Source organism: Bombus terrestris, chromosome 14 (assembly GCF_910591885.1).
Source record: "Bombus terrestris chromosome 14, iyBomTerr1.2, whole genome shotgun sequence".
Classification (NCBI taxonomy): domain Eukaryota; kingdom Metazoa; phylum Arthropoda; class Insecta; order Hymenoptera; family Apidae; genus Bombus; species Bombus terrestris.
Window position 1 is genome coordinate 3,307,596 of NC_063282.1, and position 14,801 is coordinate 3,322,396.

The 14,801-nt window shown below is 41.0% G+C and overlaps 1 protein-coding gene across 10 annotated transcripts in view; it reads left to right on the forward strand.

Moving 5' to 3' along the window:
* Positions 1-14,801, forward strand: part of LOC100646199 (R3H domain-containing protein 2) — a 29,431-nt gene that overhangs the window by 7,572 nt on the left and 7,058 nt on the right. For 2 of the 10 annotated variants that reach the window (XR_007226413.1, XM_048412286.1), the window contains exons 1-10: positions 8,334-8,967; positions 9,621-9,917; positions 10,517-10,692; positions 11,017-11,297; positions 11,401-11,674; positions 11,755-12,174; positions 12,484-13,090; positions 13,149-13,345; positions 13,436-14,511; positions 14,591-14,744. Coding sequence is in view for 9 of the 10 variants with exons in the window: in XM_048412286.1 (XP_048268243.1) it covers positions 10,677-10,692; positions 11,017-11,297; positions 11,401-11,674; positions 11,755-12,174; positions 12,484-13,090; positions 13,149-13,345; positions 13,436-14,511; positions 14,591-14,744 (3,025 nt within the window). In the remaining variant the exon portion in view is untranslated. Of the gene's footprint in view, positions 1-8,333; positions 8,968-8,998; positions 9,433-9,620; positions 9,918-10,000; positions 10,107-10,516; positions 10,693-11,016; positions 11,298-11,400; positions 11,675-11,754; positions 12,175-12,483; positions 13,091-13,148; positions 13,346-13,435; positions 14,512-14,590; positions 14,745-14,801 lie in introns of those variants that run through there. The other 8 variants (XM_048412289.1, XM_048412281.1, XM_048412282.1 and 5 more) reach the window with 8 other exon arrangements.

Here is a 14,801-nt window from a genome sequence, read left to right on the forward strand (position 1 = left end):
TTTCAATTTCAGTGCATTCTTCCCAGTCGTCCATCCGTAAATTTATGTCCTATGACAACTAGAGGCACGTGTTGCTTTCCTAACTTGTCCTGTCTGCTATTCTTCGCTATTCTTCGTCAATGAATAAGGAGAGAGGGACCACGTTCATGTATGGTATTTCCAAGCTTTGATTCAGTTAAATCTTTCGAAAGAGCGTCTAGTAGAATTTTATAGATACAAATTTCCTATGTCCTTCTTTTTTAGATCACGCTATCGGAGTAAAAAAGGCCTTAAACGGATAATCTCGTTTACTCTGATTCAGACTGATTAAACTAAACCCGATAAAATCTAAATTTGGAGGATAGATTAAATTTCGATCAACATCACGAGTTGATCTCCTCTTAGGCATGGATACGCCGAATTGTAATTCCTCGAAATTTATACTGCTTGTATTAGCGTAGAAAATGGCTTGCAATAAAATTGAACGTCGTATGGTAATTGCTTATCCGGTGGACATTGGTCAGCTGCGAGAAGAGGGGAAAAAAGACGTGAAGAGATCGATGGACGTAGGTGCTAAATGCGCGCCGAGATATATATCTGTCGATACATACGTGGCCAGTGCTTGGGCATGATCGTCGTTGTGAAAATATTTTCATTATAAATAGCGGTCGACTGACACGGAAGCCACTCGTGCTTTCACGAGTCTTTCACGAGTGCCTGGATCCTCTATCGTCTCTTCCTCGAGACGATGAGCGCCCGCTCGTCTACCGTATTCTTCTCGAGGAGGGTCTATCTTTTCAGTGACCGACCCCCGATGTGATTAGTCTTCGGTATTTTGCTCCATTAACTTGAGAACACTTGCTTCTCCCCTTTTTTCATTGATGCCGAAAATATACTTAATCCTGCTCGTTTTAGTCATTATAACGTCGTTATGGAGAAAGACTGGATTGCGTTGTATCTTTATTAGAGAGATCAATCTTTGCTTTGGGTTTCTTCTTCGCGAATCTCTGGAATCTTTCAATTATAACGCTAAAAGGAACGAGATTTCAATCGTTACTAGTTTTGCTTTCTTTCGAATGGTTAACAGATATATTTGTAGAGAGGATTAATATTTTTCTTATTGTTCGATGTATCGGGCAGCAGCTTCTAGGAACCAATCTATAGATACAGTAAAATAAAAATATGTCGAATGTTTCTCTTTCGAGTATCGAATAAATCTTTCTTCGAAGGAAGAATTTGTTTTGCAGAGTAAAACTCAGCAAATATGTAATTTGCGTATCTGCCGCGTTCTTTGTCGTTTTCCCGGAGTATCTCGATAATATTCAAGAAATCTAAAGGACATTGATTTTTACGACGAGTAAACAACATTCTCCACAATTCGCAAGATTTTCTATTTCTATTTACCGACGTCAACATCTTTACCCAAGGTTGCTCCAAACAGCATCAATAATTCAGTATGCCGCGTTCAAGCAGCCGAGCTTTCAGCAGAACACGCTCTGACTCGATTGTTGAAGAAGCGAGAGGGAGATAGTTAGAGGAAAATCGTAGCTGTCTTGCTTTTCTTCGACGAGGGAAAAGTGTGAAAACACTTTTACGGGGCAGATGAGCTCGATCTATCTTCGTCGTTTATTCTCTGCCCTATTTGCTAGAATATAGGTCATGGAGTTCAACAACCCTCCGCACCCGGGTCGACCACTGTACGGGTTGACCTAAATAAAATTTATCCGGTGAACCGATTCCCCATAATTTCCTCTCGCTCCGTGCTCCACTTTATCCACTTTTTTTGGCGTGTTCTTTACGCGTACCAATATTTCCTTATCGAAAGAAACGAAGGTATATTTAAGAATATCCGTAATGTGTTTCAATTTATGGAAAATTAAGGACAATTGTCAGCATTCGATCGAAAACCGACGAGCATTTCAGCTACATCAACATCGGAATAATCAATTGCTAATACAGATATGCGCAATTATACTTGGAGTAATATGATGGGAAAATAAGTGTACACGATTACATAAAAAAGTCCATTATTAATTTTTTCAGAAGCTACGTAGTTTTAGTAAATGTAAAAAAAAAAAAAGAGCGAAAGAAGATGATGTGGTAGTTCCAGTATTAATAAGAAGTTATTTCGTCAAAAATGAAACACTAATAGTATTTTATTTAAACAGTTTATTTTCGAAACTAAGTCTGATATTTAGCAGTCTTTCATTTATATCCTGCAATAGAGACTCGAATTCTATATAGAAAACTCTTATATCATAGTCTTTAACGCCGAGAATCTTCGTAGAACTTCCAACGATTCTAGGAATTCGCGATGTACCGGAAGTCTATATCGTGCTTCTTGATTTCTGGGTTTTACTGTTCGATTTCACGTTACTTTGTGAAAAGGCAAACGATTTTACTGAAATAAATAGTGGGATGTATTTTTATTCAGTCGCGTGGGATATTATCTCGAATTGAACCAAACGCGTTCTGAAAAGTAAAAGCAGATTTAAGATAGCATCGAGTATTTTTATATTAATTGATAAAACCAAAACATTTTCGTTTGATACGTGACCTAAGACTTATGCATAGTGCTGTATGCATATGTAAGATTGCCAAAATTACATATCACGTACGTCAATGATCGTCTTAATGTCGTAATAGATGATCGGACGCGTTGGTTTATGCCGTAGGATATACAACTAATAATAATAATACAGGTTCGAGCGTCGCCAACTGTGACTCTTCATTGTCTTTTTAGTTGGCAAACAGTGATTCAGTATTGTACGTACGTTGGTCGTTAGTGTATTCAGTGGCAGGAAATCAGCGATACAAATTTATTCCGTGTTCGCAAGCACCAGCTGCTTTCGCTTTTCCTCGATACAAATCATGTGAGAAACAGCCGTGGACTTCTCTCTATTCGGGAAGAGCAACGATCGATAATTTTGCATCTGGTTGCGAGGCATCGTGGCCGGAACTCGAATTGGAGATCAGTTTTATCGTGATCGTTGCCAGTACCACGTTCCATCAATCCTAGCTCGTTTAGTCTTAATCGCTTTATACACCTTAGTATACCTCTACAGTGTAACGAAACGATAAAGGATTTGAAACGAACAATTTAGAAAATAATTAGATTTTTATCCTCAAGATTTTCTGCACTTCTGGTATGATATACGAAAGCTACATATAGTGACGTGTATAGATTTCAGAGCATTTGTTATAGCGGTTTCATAATGACAAGTAATTATATTTTTAAAGTGGAAATATTTCCGTATGATGTTAAGAGATGTTCTCTTTATTTATAATTCTCCTTGGTTCGTAAATCTTCTCGAAATATTTTCATAGATGGTGTACGAAATGAATTCTAGTCAAAACTAGTCGAAACAAGCGGAGGATTTTCTTCTTGAGAAATTGATCAAAAACGTTCACGGTTCGCGAGTAAAACGCGCATGCCGTGTAATCAAAAGTTTTCAAGATTCTCGTCTCTTTGCCATTAATTTTCATATCTTTTCTGTATCATGAAAAGAAACATATTACGGCCTTCCTCTGTATTGGTTAAAATTTCGTGTCAAAGAAATTTGTCAGAGTCTCGCGATGATTAAAGAGCAACGGACAAAGTATTCATTAGACGAAGAAAATGGCGAATTGCATGACGGAGGAAATTTGTATCCCTTATTTTTACTCTTGAAGATTGAAAAGGTTTTCTATCAGAAACAAGTTAGATGATACTTTAACAGCTTCCAAGAAATGCAAAATGACACCGGAAGCGTAGCTCGGTGGACACTGGGATGACTGGGATCCGATATTTATAGAAGAAGCGCTCGCTTCAATCGAAGTTCCGGGCTGACTCGTGATTTACTATCCGATGAAAAATCCTTGTTGCCAACGACGGTGGCAAATTTTGACGAAGTTCCACCATATGAATCATCGGCTGTCGCAGCGGTGCACGCGTAGGATAGCCGACCTCCGGCATGCTGGAAAATCTGACACGTGTGTATTTACGCGGACCCTGAAGCTTCTCTCGAACTTCCAGGGAATAACTTGTTTATGCGGAAGTACCGAAGATTCTTCCGAGTTTTGTGCCTTTCTCTCGAACGATGAAGGAGATCGTTCACGAGAATCCTATGCATATTTTTATTTTAAAAACCGCTATAAGAAGCTGTTGTAAAAACTGTGCGAAAAGTTAAGAAGAGCGAGACGATATTGGGAAAATGTCTGATAATATTTCTCACGAAAGATTTACCAACGCTTCATTCGTAATATCTTTTTAAAGAAATTGCGTTATTGAATTCTGTTGAACTGGCATTGTGATTACGAACAGAGTTGCAAGAAATTGCCCCAATGAATATCTTCGACACATTTCAAGAATATCCTTTTCGTTGCTTCTTCTATGTAGGTTGTATATTTTATAAATTTCCGCATTAACAACGCTATGACAATTTGTTTTTCTTCTCAAATCGTAGAAATTCTTTTCGTTCCTTTGATTCGTACAGTGGACTCAATGCTAACTCAATTCTAACACGTGTTTTGTGCATTGACAAAACACTAACTTACTTTGTACACGTTTTCTGATAACGTTGCCTCTACGCAACTCTTACATATTGCTGTTTGGTTCTTCCGAAACTTCCAAAATACTTCTTGACGTTTTATAAAATGGTGCGATGGATTTCTCCTTACCTGCGGTACAAATAGAACGCGTTAATTCAATTCCTGTGTCGCTATTAGTCTCTGAAGAATGACTACTCATCTGAAAGAATATCGTCAAACCAATAATATAAACGGTTGCGCAAAATTCGCAAGATATAATCTTTTTGGGAGAACAGTAGCCATAACTGATTGCGAGGTAATTACGATCATTGATCTTGCAAAGTAAAACTGCCGAATCGTCAAACTATTTAACCAAAGTTCCGGTATCCCAAATGGGCAATGATATGGATTATTAACGAAGGAGCAGTTTTGTGGCGAAAAAGGACAGAAGCAGGAAAGGGGAGGTTCAAAGAGCAGCGAGATATCCTTATTCGAATGTTTAACACGCGGAGGGTGGCCGATGCGTCTGTCCAGGGAGAGTAGGTCGTTTCCATGGCAACAAGGGGTGCATCGGACTGGCACGTATTGCTAAACTGAACGTACCCCCCTGGCGGCCTCTAACCTCCCCCATATATCCCGTCCTCCTGCAGAATATCCTACCGTACTCCGGCTGCCTCCTCGTGGCTGGGTCATCCCTCCCGCAGGAATTAGGTTACTTCCTGGAATTGGGTTTTACGAGCGGTTCCTCGTGCGCGCGAAAATTTTTCTTCCTTTAACAATGATCGTACACTCTCTCTTATCCAAGGCCATATTTTGGACGCTTTAAAGCTTTCTGCTACTTTGCATTCTGGAATGGGAATCGCGTTTTCTGATTAACGTTCTAACGATTACGCAAGAACGATCACACGTGTGTATGTACATTACGATCTTCAGATGCTTCAGTGGTTAGAGAGATAGTTGGTCAGATGACGCATCCTATCTAACTGTATTAACCATAGTCTTGTACGAATTATCCGGAAACCACATTGAACAGTTTCATAAGTTGAAAGATACAAGAAAGTGATGATACTATTTTTTAAACAGAATTCTCCACCGACATGTCGTTATGCAAATTTAGTGATTATTATTATTAAATCATTTCTCTCAGAGAATCAACCATGTATGTAATGAAAGATGGAGATGATTAGTTTGGCTTTAGAGTTTCGTTCATATTGGAACCAACGACTGTATTATAGCCGAAATTCGAATGATCGATTAATTAGCATTCGTGCTGGTCCAATAATTTGCGCATAGAAGCGCGATTAATTCTGTTCCACTGATAATAGTCGACCTACTTTCGTTTCGCATTTTTTACCTCCGTTAAATATTCAACGAACGACCCCTGCTTGTTCCTTCGATAGTGGCAGGGTTAATTTGTGCAAACTGATCCTCTTCCTCTTTTGTGGCGTTTCCAAGTATCGTTTTCAGATCGATCAACGCATACATTTTTGAGGATGCAACGGGAAAGAGATCGGTAAACCAAACGCACCTTCTGGCCTTTTTAGCCCTCCTCTGTCGTCATCTCACGGAATAAACTGGCATCGACGTCCTTTGGTCTGATTCAGGATGCGTCATCGGGAGGAATAGCCTAGGCTGTCGCGTGCCGGAAGCCATCAAATAGCCTGAAAGTAGCTCGAGAATATGTTTTAACCTTCGCTCCAACGTAACCCTGTGAAGCTAAGGAACGTACATTACCATCCATAAGTATTTGAACAGCTCGTACAATTCGATTAAAACGTTCATATCCTTGTCATATTTTCAATTTTTTTTTTAATAGAACAACGTTTTTCTAGCGTTTGATTCTTTGCTTCTTGCATCGAGCCCCAATGGTCTGCTAAATTGGAACTGAGAAGAAAAATATACGTATCCGCATCACTCAACTTCAATGTCTATTTGCGACGAATAACGAACGCATGAAATTTATATAAACTTTTAGAAACTAGTGGATAGTTGATCTCAGTTGGCCCAAGATCCCAATTTAAAATCACTTAACTCAGGTGACTCTGCAGGATCAGTCTTCATTCATCTTCAATTATTGCTTCATTCTTCCTATTAATAAATACCGTTTTTATCAACATCTGCTAATTGCAGGTATACTTGTAGGTTGCCTGAGATAACGCACGAGGCCAAAATTAATTAATCAGAGAATTTCATTCGAAATACGTTTTACATATTTGCAATACATTGAGAGTGTACCAAGGAGTACTGAAATACTTATGGACGGTATTGTACCTTCTTTTCCCTTTTTGTTTCTTTACTTTCGTTTAACCGATACCGGAGACCCAGTTCTTTCTTCAAAGGAGGACACCCTGTATTATTCCAGGGGATACAGAGGTGCATGACCTAGTTACGCTTGGGCGTGTTATATGGGTCATAGACACCATTCGCAGCAAGTCATACGTGCACACGTACCCACACAGGGACACGTATTATAGTCTAGAAAATTATGATAGTTTCCACGGAAACGTGATCCTGCGAATATGGGGTAGTAAAAGTTTTATAGCTCACCTACTATATCTTGCAATTATCAGGCATGAATTTACTTCTGGAAATGGAAATACGGCTTTTAGATGAACAACCGAAGTCGATCGATGTTTCTGTATAAACTGTTTCTCCGATTTTTCTCTATTTTTAATTGCCATTTTAATTATCCAGTAGTATATATAGGCAGCATCGAAGAAGCATCCTCGAGATCATTTTAGAAAAGAAAATTCCACGAGTACAGATAGCTCTTTAAAGTGTCCTTTTTCAACGAGGAGCTTTTCAGCGGATCAGAGTTAAAAGGCACGAACGGAAAAGTACAGGAAGAGGGAAGCAGTTGAGGTTTGCAATGAAATTGGCTATCTGGGCTCTATCAGTAAGCTCGCGTGTGTATTGCAAAGGCAATTTGTAACTTTCTAGTACTTTCTACCATCGTGTGATCGGTGCATATACAGGAACGATTAACAGTAACCGCATCGATCATGTCTATCGAAATCAACGTTCTATAGCTTAAAAGGTAAATGTTTGCAAGTTGCATAAAATGCATCCGGAAACAGTTTGTGAAAACCTTCTGTGAATGGTTGAGGAATAACAAGGAAATGTCCAACTTTCATAGAAAGTTTTCGTTTCTCTGATCTTGCTATTTCAGAAATCTCTAGATCAAATAAAAGCAGCATAGAAATTAATTTTCCAAATTTAATTTCTCAGATTCTCTCACGAAGCTGTTGTCTCTGTACGTGTTACTCTCTCACTACCAAGATCATGTTCCTGTACTATTTTAAAGCTTCGAGCTGACACGAAATACTTCCAAAATATAGGCTGGAAGATCTTAGGGTATCAGGATTCTCTCGCGCGATTGGAATATTGCTCTTAATAGAATTTTACAAGTTACAACTTACGAATCATTAACGCTAATAAATTTGCTTGCGTATCAGCACCAAATTTGGCAGCGAGACGAATAAAACTCTACACGTGAATTCTACGAATTTCGATTTCTATTATTTTACGAACTGATTTTTATTCGGCCACAGTTTTAAAAATTATAAAATACAAGCCTGTATAACTTCTAAACTATGACTGGTCAATTCGATAACGTTATTAGTTGGCAAATTATTGTGCGAAATGGTCCAGAAATCATAATATCATCGTAAAATGTACGGCGTAGGATAATTAAAATCACCGTAAAACAGTGATTCACTCGACACCCGGTACACTCGAAATACGCGCACGCGTGCACTTGCCCGGCGCACGGACTCTCTTCGTTCTCTCTTCCTCTGCTCTGCCCAAGACCATTCCTCCTCGCTCTTCATTCTCATGTCCCCTTCCTTCCCATCTTCGTCGGGAATTTTTCAATTCTCCCCTTGTATTCGTTTTTTTTTTTCTACCCTTTCCATCCCCTTTCGAGCTCTAGCGTTCTCTGGATGGCTGAATCGTTCTCTCTACCTCTCTTACTCTGTCCCTCCCCTTGGCAGAGTCCGTCTCGCGCGCTCTCGATATCGCTCTCCTCGTCGAGTTCGCGATTCGAGGGACCGCGCCGCGTTTCTCTCTCAGTCTCTCGCGCAAAGCGGTTTCGTGTCGACGTACCGTTGCACACGATAGATTGTGGCTGGTCCGGGTCTCCTCTACGTGTGTTCCTGTGTGTAGTCTATCTTTCTTTTCCCTCTTGTCAACCCTCTCTTCATTCTTTCGACTCAACTGGATAGCGGACAGTTTCTCAGATCCTTCCATCCCTTTGCTTTTCTTTCCACGTTTGTACCCTCTTCCTGCTGGAAGATGACCGTGTTGGTGGCTCAGTTCGCGGGGGATCATGGATCACCGTAAGAAAGAGACGCGGTGGTTGTCTGTCGCGACTGGTGCTCGAGATAGCGGCGAAGAAGGGATCACAGGCCGACAGAGAAAGAGTGTATTGCTATTTTCGAGACGCCGTGGAGCCCGGCCAACGTGTGCGTCCGGTTTACGGTACGAAAAAAACGAGAGGGAATCGCGGGTGGAAGGTCGTCGCGAGGCACGATCTACGATGGATCTTGTGCACGGAAATCGAGCGGTCTTGTTCGTTGGTCGATCTCGAGATACTTGTTTACGAGTGTCCTGATCGTTTTGCATTTCTATGTCGAGAATTAATTCCGCAACTGTAGGATATTCTTAATCCTAGTTCGCATAGTGGTAGTTTTAACGTGTCGAGGGTACAGGTTGAGAGAAGAGCACGATGAAAGTTAAACGCTCGAGAGAATCGTTCGATGATCTATTCAGATTACGCAAGTGATCGAGTTGATCGATCTTGGACGTCCAGTTGATCATTAACCCGCATTAACCCTTGCTACTTAATTTGGTTTGGAAAAATTCATTTGGCACCGTGAGCCACCACTGCGCCCAGTCGAGAAAAAAGCCAGTGATATCGGGTCGATTTTATGTTTATGTGTCTGGGTATTTTTGGAAAAAGTTTCTACGCATCGTTTCGTTGCTCTTATCGAGAATCTCGGAAACTGACCTATCCGAATTCTTATCACGTCGACCGTCGACCACCTTAAGAAACACAAGTTTATTCGAATAATTCCACCGTTCTTCGACGGATCTAAAGTTTAATCCTTATCTTTCCTATTAATTTTTTTTAGAGCTTTACGAGTGTAACCACGAAGCTTTGAAAAAGAGAAATTAAGAATCGTGAAAGGTGAAAGGGTATCGGTGTACAAGGCGAAGAATAGATTTCGACGACGATGATCGATAAGCTGATAGTGAATCGTGCGGGGTTTATCTTGGATTCAAGACTGTGAATAATGTTGAGTTTGGTCAAGAGAGAAGAGAAAAAGAGAGGATGTCTCGAACGAAGACGTAGCCGTGTTTTCGAGTCACTTTGTCGCGATGATTCCTACTCTTTGTCAATTAATCGTCATGGAGATTGGCCTCTGGAGGTTGGTTGTGGTTTTACTACCAAAAAAGAAAGATCGCTGATTCATCCCTTTACTGACATCGTTTTTTTTCTTTTACCATTCAGAGATAGACGATTTATAAATCGAAGTGCAGGTTGAACGAAATCAAAGAACATAGTTGTTGTCAGTGAGCAACGATATTTGTGAACGTACGCGCGTTTAATAGTAATCGTATGTACTCCAACGAACATACGCTTTTAGCACATAGAACCTCCAGAATACGATGTTTCTAATTGTTAGTCCGTACTTGCGCATGCTAATTTTGCTTCACACTGTTTCCCAGACAAGAGATAGTTCGTGTATCCACGAAAATTAGTTCATTAATCTTTGGGAGGCATTGTTCTAATAAAAATCTTATTTAATTCAAAGTGATTGAGTTTTGTCACGTGTAACACCGCTTGTATGCACAAAAGTGTGATAGATAACTTGTGAGCAAGATTTGATTAACATACTAAATTGAAAATCACTCGTAAATCCATAAAAATATTTATTAATTATTTCTTCCCATTTTGTCCTCGATTATAACGGGGATCCCAATTTTTTTTAATAAGTCATTACCTTTGTGTTGTATTTGCTTACAGAGTGTACGATGTTGGAAGGTGGACGTGCAGTGACTTGGCTCCTTGTATCAGCCCTACGAGCTGCACGTCACCCAAAAGATTCACGTACTAACCCAGTTGCACCTGTTTGAACCCACCAGTTGCAGAATCCTGCACCGTAACCCCATGACGCATTTAACACATGGCCCGCCTGGAGAGTAAGTGTTATTCAGGCTCACGATTTTTCTGCTCCTCATTGCTTTTCCCCCTAAATCCTGATTTACTCGACAACAGAGCACGCGCGCGTGGCTGACAAATCTTTCCAAGAAATTTGTCTGCTTGCCGTTTTCTCTCGGTGAACGAGTGCACTTCAATATAATACATAGAGGTGTACGAAACGGCGCTGAACGAAGCAACTTTGGATAAGATACACGATTTAGCCGATGCTAAATGAAACGTTTAATTTATCTACAGGGATTAGGTGTCTTTTTGATAAACAAGGTCGAAGAAACGTAGCCAGAACTGCGTTTTGGTTGTTTCAGTACCAAGTATAGTGGTGCATAAAGGCAGCAGGTCGCATAGCCGACCTGAGAGTCCCACGGTGGTGGTGCGAGGAGGAATGCCCTCACTGCCATCCTCTAGGCAAGGCTTCGTCATAAGTGGCTCCAATACGTCATATCAGAACAGCTCGGAGTCGGATATGATAGACGGGAATGCCAATCCGAATGTCGGCTCTTCTCCTACACAGAATTCTCTCCACCGCAGCTCGCCCTCCTGTCCTCCTGACAAATCAGACTCAGAGAACAAGAACTTTCGTACCAGGGTACGTGTCTGATATGTTTGAAGATCCAACTATGAAAAGATCCCAGTTTTTAGTTTCTATGTCTGAAGTATATGTGTTAAAACGAGCGTAAAATCCTTTTTAGACGAATACGAAAGTTAAGTTGCTGGTCAGGAGCCATGCTATGAGAGAGTCGACGTCTCCTCCAAGGGAGCCACACAACGGTTCGTCGTCTCCACATAGCCCTCAGTCGGTAGACGGTGAAAAGAAGTTCGTGGGCAACCTGTCGCCAAATTCCACTAACGTGAAGCTTAATAACAACGAGTCAATGTTCAACAGTAATCTTTGCCCGAATCAATCCCCCAAGCAAATGCGTAATACAGCTACTTCACCTACCTGTCGAGCTCCGTCACGAAATGGTAATATTCATTCATTTGAGCTTTTAACAGGACTTTATCGTTACTACAGTAAAGGTAGACAGAGTTTATCTTGATCGCAGGTCAATCTAGTCCCTCCCAAATTCACTCACCAAAGAATAATAACTCTCCAACGAACGGCAATAAGTCGGAGAACCAACGTTCCAAGATGACAGGCTCGCACGTGATTCAAAAATGCAATAATTGCGTAAAGAACAATCAAAATGACCGACCCGGCTTGCTTCAGACGCCTGTGTCTCCGTCGAAGGCTGGGCAGGCGTTGCAACACTCGCCAAAGAGTACCAACCTGGCTCAAAACGCGCAAAACAATCAGCAGAAGATGGAACAACGTAGACCAAACACGTTGAATATTTGCAACAACCAGTGTTCGACGCAGTGCGGCAATACCTTGTCCGTGAGCAGACCTAGCTCGCGGCACAAGCTGAGGCATCAGAATTCCTCTCAGGGTAGCTTTGACAGCGCGTCTCCTTGCCTCTCACGAGGTGCGTGTGTTCCAATTTTTAATATAATGTAACTATTAGAGTGCGGATTATGCAAATTGATATTTATATGAATACAACTAGAGAAATGGGGCCTATGTAGGAAAGATTTGTTACACATACTAAACATTATAATTTCTTGTATACTGGGTGCACTCTGTATATTTACATCTTCAAAAATCCGCAGTCTAATCGCCATATAGAAACTTAAATTAAGAAAGCAAAGTCAATCCCTTATTGCAGCTGTCCTGCTATTATTATTTCAAGTATTTATTTGATCTTGAGGCGAAATAATCTTTCTTTTCTTCATAGATAGTAGTACGGAATTGTATACGGACAGTACTGGAATAGATCTGGAGCATTTCATCGCGGAAACTATAAATCGTAACCAAAAGGATCGCACGGTGCTATTAAAAATCGAGAAAGATCTGATAGAATTTGCAAAGGACAAGCAGAAAGTCTGTCACAAGTTTCCAAACATGTCCTCTTACAACAGAATGCTAGTGCATCGCGTGGCAGCCTACTTTGGCATGGAACATAACGTAGATCAGTCTGGTTCCAGCGTGATAGTTACCAGAACGAAAAACATGCGAATTCCAAATACTCGTTTTAAGGAACACATCAGAGATGATCTGATTTTGTCTGAAGAACCGCGAAGAAGTATTCTGAAGAGAGATTCTAGCTCGTTCGAGGACAATTTCAATTTTAAATCTCCTGACAGATTATCTGGCGATTATTGCCGACAGAGTAAGAGTTTCGAGGAAAGGGAGGAGGAGTATGAACGTGCCAGACGAAGAATATTTAAAGATAGCAGTGGAGAAAGTAGCGAAGTTACTTCCTGGCCTTACTGGTCTTCTTCAGAAAGTTCTGACGCTTCTGCGAGATATCGTTTGTTACATCCTTCGGATCATACGATGAGGTAAATACTGTAATAATAGTTTTTATTGTGTGTTGTACTTATCTAATGTAACAAGAAGGCTGTGTTGCGTATGTAATAGACAAACGAAGCTCTTGAAAGGGGAATCTTTCGATGGAAGAGAATCCTGTCGAGGTTCCGTATTGAGGCCATCTGTTTCCAAGTCCTTTAGTTTCGGTGGTTACACCAGGGGAATGCTTTCTAGAGGGGACAGTGTTACATCCACTCATAGTGCTGGGGCTCGCCTTATGAAGCAAGGTTCGTGCTCAGTTCTGTACGAATATATCCTTTTTTAAATCCTTCCCTACACGCATAAGTTTTATGGCGTGAAATATGTCTATAAATTAGAGATTAAATCTGTTGCAGACTCAGGTGCTAGTATGTGTTCACGACTAAGTCCTTCGAGTAGCGGCTATAAATCGCAAAGCCAACGCAGCGATGCCACGATATCGCCGTCTCCTTCGCCATCCCCTGTGGCAACCATGACCTGCAGTCATACCCAAGTATCTAGTCAGGATCTCGCTTCTCCGGAATCGAATAATCAAACGGTGATGTGGGCGGTTACCAGTATATCCAGTGTACCGCCGGGTAGCATAATCATAAATCCGCAAACGAATCAGCCGTATACCAATCCAGATGGTTCGATTTACCGTTTCGATCCAGAGAACCCACCAAAATTTTATACTGCTGCATTGCCGCCCGAAAACGAAAGGAATAACATGTCGCCCAGCAAGACTATAGAAGTATCCGAGCCACCCAAAATAACACAAAATAACACAAAGAACGAAAATAAAAAGAGATCGCAGACTAACAAGCAACACAACGGTGGTAACACAACAGCAGTGACTCATGTGACGAACTCGGCGACATCACCGAGTTTACCGTTCACGCCGCCACCTCAACAGAATCCAGGATCATTGCAACAACCGCAACAACAACAACAACAACAACAACAACAGCCGCAGCAGCAACAAACTCTAGTCAAATCATCGTCGACAGTGCAAATTTGCAATCACAACCAAACAGCTCAACCATACACGACCTACGTACCTACCTCAGAACCATATAATCAGGGTGTTTATCCACCCTCTGTGGGGCAACAGACTGTGATGATGGCTCCTCATCCGAGTCAAAATCAGGCGAACGTTCAAAACAATGGTCAGGGTGATGTATTTAATCAGAATTCGGTTTACGCGAATTATGCAGTACCTGTGCAACAAGGACCAGTGTCGCAGACAACGGAGATAACGGAATTGTCCGGATATTTTATGGGTATGAGTATCTACGATCAACGCGTGACTGGTGATAACCATTCTACGCCGCCGCACTCTTACCCACAACCGCAACCATCTACAAATCAAGCAGTTCAAAATGTGCAGACGATGCCGCAGAATTACTGGCAACCACCACCCAATTCTGTACCGGTATTTAATTTTACGGCTTTATTATATTTTCTAATATAGCTTTATATTAATTCCTTGCTTTTGTTTTCTTCTTCTGTAGGCACAACAGACGATGTACTTCGTACCTCCGCCTGGTGCACCACTTTCAGTCAGTCAGGGTCCAGGTGATAGACAGCCATTACATCAACAACAGAGATTTACGACAAATTATTCTTTCAATGCACAAACTATGACTCCTCCGAGCCAATCAAATTGTAAGTGAACTTCTTCAAGATTCTTCTTAATTACGATATGATAATTATTTAATATGT